Source organism: Pezoporus wallicus, unplaced genomic scaffold (genome assembly GCF_028554395.1).
Source record: "Pezoporus wallicus isolate ANWC-B61680 ecotype Strahan unplaced genomic scaffold, APGP_CSIRO_Pwel_v1 contig_3817, whole genome shotgun sequence".
NCBI lineage: Eukaryota > Metazoa > Chordata > Aves > Psittaciformes > Psittacidae > Pezoporus > Pezoporus wallicus.
This window is the reverse complement of record NW_026635157.1, coordinates 12,718,205-12,728,800: the sequence shown is the minus strand read 5'-3', so window position 1 is coordinate 12,728,800 and position 10,596 is coordinate 12,718,205. Positions and strand designations below refer to the sequence as shown.

At 43.4% G+C, this 10,596-nt stretch overlaps 1 protein-coding gene across 2 annotated transcripts; it reads right to left on the bottom strand.

Annotated features, from left to right (window-relative positions):
• Positions 1 to 474: 474 nt before the first annotated feature.
• Positions 475 to 10,282, bottom strand: HDDC2 (HD domain containing 2). Of its 2 annotated transcripts, XM_057409306.1 has the most exons (6): positions 10,161 to 10,282; positions 9,499 to 9,620; positions 8,451 to 8,553; positions 5,643 to 5,711; positions 1,773 to 1,911; positions 475 to 613 (listed from the first exon to the last, which is right to left on the bottom strand). In XM_057409306.1, exons 1-6 carry the CDS (start codon positions 10,221 to 10,223, stop codon positions 519 to 521), a joined length of 591 nt encoding a protein of 196 aa, XP_057265289.1. In that variant the 5' UTR covers positions 10,224 to 10,282; the 3' UTR covers positions 475 to 518. The 2 variants fall into 2 exon arrangements, with proteins under 2 accessions (XP_057265289.1, XP_057265298.1); XM_057409315.1 differs by lacking the exons at positions 9,499 to 9,620; positions 10,161 to 10,282 and adding an exon at positions 8,997 to 9,080.
• Between the last annotated feature and the right edge of the window lie 314 nt (positions 10,283 to 10,596).

The following is a 10,596-nucleotide window of genomic DNA, read 5'->3' as shown; positions in this document are numbered from 1 at the left end:
TGAGATTACCAGTTTTATCCACCATCACTTCTTAAGGCTTATGCACTCCAAAGAAATCTCATTGCTAAGTCTGGCTCTGCCAAGAGCTTCTTGAGAAACACGCTTTATTGGTCTTCACTTCTGTGTAGTGCAATGAACAAATATTATCCTATCTGATACAGATGGAACTTAAATGCAGACATACTGATGAGTCACAGAACAGGACTGCCTGTCCCAGTCAGTGCACTACATGAATAGATTAGGTTGCAATCAGCTGATTTTTAAACTTACCCGAAATTCCCCAGTGCAGAATCTATTTGTAACTAGGACTGCATCAACCAGAGGCTACATCTGGTCTACAACACAAACTCTGACCCAGGAGGTAACTGTCCTACCTGCTCCTATCTAAGTGGTCCTGGAATTCTCAACAGTAAATGCATGGAATAAAAATCTGCCGGAAGAATTAGCAATTAGGAGAAAATACAACACATGGAATATAAAACAAAGTATTTATTATAGCTAAAGTGTTTAGGAGCACCTCAGGAATGTGGAGGAGACGTAGCAGCTATTTTTTTATTCCTTTCTGTGTTGATCAGAGATACAAGCTGGAGTATTTCAGGGTGAACAAACTTCCCTGCAAAACAGAAGAAAGGGAAAGTTAGTTTAAAATGTTCTCATTTTCCTGTGCGTGAAAGGTTGGCAGTGAAACGTTAGCAGTGACATTGCTTTAGGCTCAGAATAAATATCAAGTACTCCCAGTTTAATCCACCCACGGAATGCCCAAGAGTAGTCACAGTCCTTCACCCAAAAACTTATAAAAATACTTTGTGCTCCATTAAGACCGTTAAGAGCTGAAAAGGGGACGTACCCTGACCAAGACAATCCCATACTGTGTATTCTGCTACAGAAAACCACCCCAGTTACAGGTGCCCTTAGGGCACGTGCTGCAGGTTCTACTGAGACACCAGCTCAGTTTAAGTTACTGAATTATGGTAGGAGGGCAAAGTTGTCAATTATAAAATTAAGTACTCCAGCTTTGTTGATGTTGTTCTTTTTTCCCTTCTTCCCTAATCAAATTAATGCATTTTTCAGAGAGCTTATTATTTCTGAGGAGTCACCAAGGTACAAATGGGACTTGTCCCAGACTGACTGGTGACTACTGTCTGTCCCTAATTTTTTGCCAGGACAGGATGACTTGGAGCCACAGTCCTCTTCTGGTGTTCAACTCCCTTGCTAACACAGTAAAGACTATTTTACCTGTTTTTCCTTTCAACTATCAGTTTATTTTGAGAAGGACAAAAAGCAGTGGATAGAATAAAAGGTGATATGTTTGCACCTAAAACATTTCACTGAGCTGGTTCTCACATGTACCTCATACAGACCACACAAGACCACAGCTCATGGAGGGATAACAAGTTCTACTTCACTGGTTCATGAAACACTAACAAATTAGATACAAGCTGCTGCCAGTGCATCGGTGAAGCCTCCAGCCTCTACTATACCCTCTTCTGGTATTACAGGGAGGTACCTAAACGTATGTGAGTGTAACGAAAGGTAAAGAGTGATGTAAAAGGAACTTGGCATAAATGAAATTCAGGTTCAATACCTATATATAAAAGTAAGGTATCTTCATTCTGCATTAAGTTTCCCCATAAGTGTTTAAAGTACTTGAGCAATGAGTGAAATAATCAGCTCTCACTTGCTCTGAACATCTATCTGAAAAAAGGCAATTTGTATATTTAATTTACAAAAGAAAAAGAAAAAAACAACCCAAAAAAGCCCAAATGTCATACCAGCAGTTGAATCGTAAAAATCCTGCAGTCTGCCAGGTGTGTTTTCCAGCTCTTCATATTCAAATGCTTGCAGTATCATCTCGCACTGATCCAACTGCTTTACAAACTTGGCTTCTGCAGTACGCTGGTTTTCATATTCCTGAACAGATTTGCAGTTATGAGACAAAAAAATTTGTTGTTCTGAAACAGAATATTAGAAGCTCTTTATATATCTAGAATCTTCTTCATCAGTACAAGCCACTCCATAAATATTCATGATAGTTAGTTCTTTCTAAGATTGCTTTTTAAGACTACCTTCACCCACTTGCAGAACAGTTGAAATAAGTATGTCTCGAATTTTTATTCGATATAACGGGACTTAACACGATTCTTTCTCATGTCTTAACTCTAAACATACCAAGCATTTTGGCTGAATCAGGGATGATATGGAGACAACCTTAAACAATATGTAAGTTCAATAATAGGTTCCATTTAACAACAGTTTCATAGAAAGACCTTTTCAGGCCAAGCTAAGGCCATCAATCACCAGAATGTGTACCTATGCATTACCATTACTGGGTTTTAAGGCCTGTTTTTTACTTTTCTCCACTACTTGCTGGTTTTGCAAGGAGTTTTTCTTTACATTTCTCCTGTCATTCCTTTTTATCTCTCTGGTCTAATCTGCCTGAGCTGCATATGTCTTTGTGTCTTTCCTAGACGATAGGAAGGGGATTTGTTTATGGATTTCCTCCCCTTCAGACTTTAAGTCCTTTAATCTCTCTGCTGTCTTTTCCCTCTCTCCAGTTACCATGAGTATGAATATTATGTATTCACATTTCTAGACAACTTGAACAGTTTTGCTGTCATTTGCTTCCTGTGATGGCTGCAGACAGGTCTGCCATTTCATTTTCTCTTTTCTAAATCTACTGCATTTTCTTGATCTCTCATCATCTGGTCTTCTCCCGACTCCCAAGGAGTCGGAGTTTCCCAACAGGAAAAGGCTTCTTTCTGTGCAGGTTACCATCACCTTGATACCTTCAGCAGGTCTAATGCCATCCATCACCACCACCAATAATCAGACCAGAGGCTGATTAACCACCACTAACCACACCAAGCCCATCTGTGCTTTCAGAGCCACCCAACCTATGACACAGTCATTCTGCAGGCAAGAGAAGCACAACTGCAGAAGAGCTGTTCCTACTGACCAAAGCACATGGCATCCCTTTCTGCGCCTTAAAACAACAACTGTGGGTGTGGGTGCCACTCACAGTGGGAAGATCCTCAGTTGTAACTTCCAGCACAGCGATACTCAGGTAAGTGTGACTGACTGCTATTAGGAGCCTGTTCTTACGCTTATTGCTTTACACTTGAAAGTCAGAAATCCAGACTTTGATAGCCATGATTGATTCATATACCACCCTATTTGGATTTGAATGATGCTTTACATTTTCAGTTACATTTAGATCATTTTTCCAGTAGTCAATTTCATTTTTACATTTTAAACTCCTTTTCCTCTTTTCAGTCTCAGCTTTGCCTTATCTTTAAATTTTGTTTAAATACTACTACTTATTTTCTCAATACTATTCATAATTCTTTTTTTGGCTACTAAAAAAAAAAAAACAAACAAACCCAACTCTTGGCACCACTACAAAGGAGAACTTTAGGAAAAGAACTATGGCTGTTTGCCTATAAAGGTCTATCCCACCTTCAGAAATTAATTGGGAGTATCAATCTGTTATCAACCTCTTTGTGCCATACAACCCACCAGACTTTTTTCATGCCTCAGCTCACATTAACCTCAAGAAACAGCAGCTATTATATGTGCTACTGTGCAGTGCTGAAATAAATACTTACTGTTTCCTCCCTGCAGGTGTTTAAGAGGGCGAAAAAACAGTAAGCTTTGGAAAAACAGCAACTGGTCTCTCTAACACCACAGTCTGTCTTTTAAAATTCACTCCTGTGCTTTTGCTCTTGAACACAAAGAAGCAGGACACGGCTGAAACGTGCCAATTCTTTTTCTTTAATGTTTTTTAAAAAATAATTCTGCATTTATTTATAAAGTCAAAATACATTGGAGGCATCTTTCTGCCACCTTCCTACCCTCCAGCAGGCCTGCAGAGGGCCTGTCAATCCAGTCCAAAGCAACAGACCTTGTAAGGCTGAAAGGGAAAGAAGGGCAGAGACAAAGCTGAAAGGGAAACAGGCACAGAGATGAGGGCAGAGCAGTGCAGGAGCTTGCTAAGAGTGTCAGTGGATCCTGTTCCAGCCACTGCTCGGCTCTGGGCCGTAACTTCCTTCACTCATAAAAAGAAATCAGAGGGAAATGCCTGTGGCCAGCTGAGAGCAGAGTATCAACACCAACTGATCAGAGGCTTCTGTTTTCTGCATTTTTTCTTCCTTTTTCTTTTTAATAAGCACCTAGTTGTTCCACTTAAAATAAGACCAGAGGGACTATATGTGAATAATAGATTTTTAGGTTACACTTGCTGCCATATGGGTTACAATCATCCTACTGCATTAGAGACTCAATGCCAACAAATGATCCTGAAGGTAGAAACAAAGAACAAATTATAAAAAGCATGCATATGTTAACTTACGGTTAATGAGAATGATAAAAAGCTAACGTGCTGAAGAACTAACTGTATACTGAACCAGCTCTATACCATCAGAAGAGCAGAGTGGGGCAAAGAAAATAACATATGCAAAAAAAAAATCCTGCAGGACTAATTTTATCAAAACCTCCTTTTCCTCAATTATAACACCGTTCCAAAAGAGAAGAAACCAGTACTCACTAAACAAATGCACACACATTATCTCCCAGATCTGGTTATGCTGACTTGCCCCCTACACCTTGAATGGCAACAATGAAAACCCATCCCATTGCCAGTTTCACCACAACTAGAAAGAAAAGAAACACACCCCAACAAACAGAGTGCTGTAACAAAAGGCAGAAATTGGCTGCAAATATCTCAAATTTAGTAACAGTCAAAGTAAAAAACTAAGAGTATCAGCATAAAATACAGTTTCAGGTCAGAGAGTCCAAGAAACATATAATGCTTTGTTTGCAGCAACATGTGAACAAGAGATCATAGATACATTTGTCCTCATACAACTGTATGGCAGGACAAGACTAAGCACAATAATTAATCTATGATTCTATCTTGAATTGTCTGGAGATAATCTTATCTTCCCTGGTTTTCAAGCGTAAATATCCTAATTAACAGCATGAGTTCAAATCAAAAAGTTAAATCACCTTCAAATACAGAAGATACTTTCTAGAACAAACATTTTAAGGTACCCAGACCAGCAAGTAACTGGTGCTGTTTGTAGAAAAGCACTCTTCTGAGTCAGCACACGACATTTAAGTTTAAACTAGAAGTTACTACTAAATATTTTAGCCTAATGAGCTGCATAAGAAAGAAATGGAAGACACATTCTTTGCATAAAAAGCAGAAAATACTCTGTAACATCAACTTCTCCCATTATTTTTTCTGTATTAAAAGATCATGGACTACAAATGGCCGGATGTGAACAAGAGAGATACTACAGTAAGAAAACAGGTTTATATTCAAGAGGGCTGGATGTAGAGGACAAAACCTTCCTTCTATTGTACAAAGTCCTGGACAGGTTAACCACCTTAGACCATGACACGGGTCCACCTGGAGCTTTGCAAAGCCAAAGGTAGAACCTGGTTATTTTACAAAAGTTTGGGATTTCTGTTTCAAGAGGATTCCAAAGTGACTCTGACTCATACCATTAGCTTTACTTCCCAAGCAAATGAATCTATGTTGCTTGAGGTCAAAAGAAAAGATGACACTGTTTCAGAGGTGAACAGAAAAAGGACAAGGAGTCACTTAATTTTAGCAAAGGTTTAAAAGAATGCAAACTTACTTCCCAGAGTTCATAGATTTCTTTTCTGAGCTCCTCTGATAGAAGCTGGGTCAGTTGTTGCATAGCTGCCTGGAAAAAAAAAAATAATAAAAAGCTATTTCTATTTATCCATTTTTTGAGCAAGCATATCACTCCCCCACCTCCCCCCACCCCAAAGAATTAACTATTTGGTACCAACTTTGTAGAAACATACACTGTACAGTATACTATTGTATTTGGTTTGCATGGCCAGGTGGTAGAGTGGGGGGATATAGGGAAGGCTTCTGTAAGAAGCTGCTAGAAGCTTCCCCTCTGTCCAACAGAGCCAATGCCAGACACCTCCAAGATGGATCCACTGCTGGCCAAGGCCAAGCCCAAAAGCTTTATCCCCTTGGGATAACATATTTAAAGGGGGAAAAGTTACTCTGCAGAAACAACTGTAGCTGGGGAAAGGAGTGAGAATATGTGAGAGAAACAGCTCTGCAGACCCCAAGGTCAGCGCAGAAGGAGGGCAGGAGGTGTTCCAGGTACAAGAGCAGAGGTTCCCTTGCAGTCTGTGGTGCAGACCATGGTGAGGCAGGCTGCGCCCCTGCAGCCCATGTTGGGCCACGGTGGAGAACATATCCTGCAGCCTGTGGAGGACCCTACACTGGAGCAGGGGGTTGCCCGAAGGAGGCTGTGACCCTGTGGGAAGCCCACACTGGAGCAGGCTCCTGGCAGGACCTGTGACTCCTTGGAGAGAGAAGCCCATGCTGGAGCAGATTTGGGGTCAGGATATGTAACCCCGTGAGGGACCCAGACTGGAGCAGTCTGTTGCTGAGGGCTGCACCCCATGGAATGGGCCCACACTGGAGCAGTGCATGAAGAACTGCAGCCCATGGGAGAGACTCACATTGGAGAACCTCCTGCACCAGTGGGGGGGAGGAGGTAGAAAATTCAGGAGTAAAGTTAAGCCTGAGAAAAAAGGACACAGGGGGAAGACAAGGTGTTTTAAGATTTGGTTTTGTTACTCATTTTCCTACTCTGATTTGATTGGTAATAAATTCATTTCTCCAGCTGATTCAGTTTTGCTCATGATGGTAACTGCTGAGTGACTTCTTCCCGTCTTCTTGCCCATGAGCCTTTTGCTGCATTCTCTATGCCCTATCCAGCTGAGGAGGGGAGTGACAGAGCAGCTCTGGTGGGCACCTGGTGTCCAGCCAGGGTCAGCCCACCACGATTATTCTGAAGTGCACATGTATACAAACCCACCAAAGAAACAGTAAGACCACTCAGTGAAGAATCTTTGCTGGGAGCCGCTTAAGTCATTAGACAGGTAGGCTACAACACAAGAAAAAGCCTGAATGTGTATCCAATATCTTCCAAGAGTCCAGAAAAGAAAGCCCAAAGCAAGGCAGGCAAGCCAGGGAACTGCTGTCAATTATCAGCTCTGCCTCCCAGATTTAACTGGTGGATGCAACATTTGAACTCAGTAAGTTACAGGTGCAGTGTTGACAAGCAACTGCCCCCTCCCAGTCAAGTACCACATTTCCACTAGCAGGAACAGCTACTGATTCTCAGGCAATGCAATATAAGCCTCTAAAAAAATCCCAATTTTGAAAAATAGGGATAAAAAAATCCACTTAATACCCTACAGAAATAAAACACGGCATCAAAATATTTTTTTTACTGCCTCAATACAAACGAGAATTACCTCTAGGCAAAGCTGAAGCTTGATCTTCAGTGACAAAACAACCCTTGGAGGCTTCCAGAAAAGAGAGGTTATTTTGTTCATTTGTTTAGTGTGAGAATACAGTAGGAAATAAATTGGGGGGGGGGGGGGGGAACCAAAAGCCCAAACCAAAATTAGAGTCAGCAAAGACAGTACTTCAAGGATACTGAATACCCCTTTGATCTTTAATTTCCAATTTCATAGCAAGGAGGTTACTCTTGGAGTTCATCATAGGCTCCCCAACCCCAGGTTTTAAACAGATAAGGCAGAGGAAGCCTGTCCAAGGACCAGGCTCCCTGAGGCTATGAGGGATGCCTTCAGGCAGCTGCTCACAGGCCAAGTGAAAGGAATAGGAAGCACCCTCCTCAGCCTTAAGGGTGTCACCCCTGCCGTCCTCTGGCAAGTGGAGGAGAGGTAAAGTAAAAGAGAAGTGGTGGTGGTGAAATAGTAATTGCAGCATTTTTTTTTTTTTTACACTCTTTGAAGAGGTAATCGGAGCCTCTAAAGTTTCCGAGGCATCACGTTGCCCTCTAGCGGCGGCTAGAGGAGCAGTTTACATTTTCTTCAAGTAACGCAACAAACCAGAAATGACAGACCAACATTGTACACGTATTTGTATATGTACAAAGCCAAACATAAAATAACTCCAGGCATGCTGCACTCAAAGACTCGTGACAAAAAAAAAAAAAAAAAAAAAAAAAAGACCTCTGTGTCTGGAGTCCTGTGCAAATGGTTTAAATAAAGTCCCTATCACACATGATTTGACACCATACAAATGATCCGCCACAAACTGCCATCCATATTCCTCAGTGCACCTACTCCCTGCTCTGTACCTTTTGGTAAGGCTGGTCAATATGACTAATTCAGGTTATCAAAAATCCAGCCAGCTCAGGAATAAATGGCCGACATGAAGATTAGTTCAAAAGTTCTCCTTCCCTAACTTTGTACTTGGTGACGATACCCATACAGGAATCACAGTGAGTTGAAAACTTTAGTTGTCTGTGGCACACTTGTCTTGTGCCAGTGGCAGTATAATGTTGCTTAGAAGGTCCTTTCACTACCACCAGAACAACATGCAGAACACTTCACAGATGTGGCTTCACAACTTATGCACATACCTCTTCCCTCCTGTGTTTCTCCTCCTTTGAGATATTATCTGCAGGAGCAATGTCTCCAACAATGCATTCAGCCATATCGTGGACCAAAGCTAATCGTATGCATCTGGCAAGAAGCAAAGACAGAATAAACAGGTTTTTAGCATTTGAAGTTACATCTTGTTATTCATTAAGCTAAGAGACTACATAATTTATCCCCTTCAAATATTTTGCAGGTTATTTGTATTTTGTGGGTCTTTTGTGGAGGTTGTTTTGGGTTTTTTTTAAACTTTACATAAGTTTTTCATTTCTTTTCTAAGAGAGTTTCCATCTAGACATGATTGTAATTCTTCATTTCTAGCTACTGCTGCTTGTAAATGCAGATTCAAGTATAAATACCCTTTGTACAAGAGCATAGCATTCAAAAGTAATGTACTTAGCTTCTGCATGTTTGGCTTTCAGAGATATTAGGATGACTAACTATATTATATACTTCTTATTACTCCTGCAACATGTAGAAGGTAATCTGATTGGAGTCATCCCAAATTCAGATTAAAATCTGACACTCACAGCTCTGTAGCTATGCCAGTGTGCAGCAGAATACTCACAACAGTATTCAGTTCAGCTTCAGAAAGGACAAATTGTGATCCCATACTAGACAACTCATTCGACAATGATCATTCTTTGCTACGCTAGATAATTGCTCAGGCTTCTTACTGCTGTTAAAATCCACACAATATACAGCTTTACCTTTGCTGTCTGTTGCTTCAAGCTGTGGTTTAACTGTCTTCAGCTCGCTTACTTACAGCTTGAGAGAACGCCAGCCCAGAGCCTCTGCACTAAAACTTGCCTCAGCATAGCAGTCTGGCAATAAAAGTTTTTAGCCTCTTTCAGCTCTCCAGGTAAACAGCACCCTTTCCAACAGAGGGAGGAAAGAGAAGAGGGGAAAGGATTTTAAATTCCTCCAGTACGGTTTAAAAGCCCTTCCTCAGGATGAAGCTATTTTTATCATTTTGGTTGCAGCTTGTCCACAATATTAACATGTGGTCACAATAACCACAGGCAATCTCACCTGTCTTTGTTAAGGCATTTATCTTCAGTCACCAACGCCATCATCGCCATTCTGTACATATGATCGGATACACTCTCTGGCTTTGCCACGTTCCTGTACACCCATCCCGTCCGCGGTACTCTCTGCATAAGGAGAGCGTCACAGGAACATGAACGTTAAAGCTCAGGTTTTGGCGATCTCACCTCAGGGACACCGGAAGAACTCTTGCCCCACCATAACCTCCATGCTCCAGCGAGCCCTGACGCTTTCCGGAAACACCTGCCCAAAGACCGGGCTCCCCCGAGGCTATGAGAGGACGCCTTTACACAGCCGCTCACAGGCGAGGCGAAGGCACCAGCACTACCGCTACCAGCAGCGGATGCCCTCGTCAGCCTCACGGAGATCCCCCGAAGCGCCGAGCCACCCTTGCCCTCCTCCGGCCGGCACCCACGTCTCCCCTGGCAGCCCCAGCACCGGGGCCAGCAGTCCCCGCTTCACAGGCTCCGCCACTCCCGCCACCCACACCCCGAAGGCTCCGGCCCTCCGCCGGCCACGCCGCTACCCGGCCCCGAAGGCCGCGCGCCACCGACCACCCGTGCCCCCGCTCCTACCCCGGTGACAGCTGGAGAAAGCCGCCCCGCGGACAGCTACCGCAGCGCCCGGCCCCGGAGCCCCGCGCTCACCTTGAGCTGCCCCAGCAGCCGCAGGAAGGGCAGCAAGCCGCCGCCACTCGCCCCCGCCGCCATGCAGCCGCTACCACGGCCCGCTCCTCCCCCGGCAGGCCCGGGCGGGCGGCAGCTCTGGGCGGTGCTGGTGAACGGAAGGGGAAGAGATGGCGGGGCGAGCAGGGTAGAGTAGCGCACCGCGCAGCTGGAGCTTCCTGTGGCTGTTGGAGGAGAGGGTGTTTATAGGTACCGGGTGCGTGGCGGAGCCGTATTCTGAGCGCTCTGGCTCTTCAGGGATAAGTAATGCTGTAGTAAGAATGGCTCGGGTTGCTATCGTAACGAGACGAGCATCAAGAGAAACCAGGAGAAGGAGAATGGGGAAAAAAAAAAAGGGGGAAAGGAAAGGGGAAAGGAAGAGAAGGGCTGGGTAAGGAAGTGGTGTGACCTCTCCTGG

Bases quoted from the DNA above. Each gene is read 5' to 3' on its own strand.
- HDDC2 (XM_057409306.1), bottom strand. From the start codon at position 10,223: ATGGCGGCGGGGGCGAGTGGCGGCGGCTTGCTGCCCTTCCTGCGGCTG. The intron at 9,621-10,160 runs GTGAGCGCGGGG...CTCCTTATGCAG, and splicing joins GGCTGCTGGGGCAGCTCAAG to AGAGTACCGCGGACGGGATG. The intron at 614-1,772 runs GTATGACATTTG...TCTGTTTTGCAG, and splicing joins TTTTTACGATTCAACTGCTG to GGAAGTTTGTTCACCCTGAA.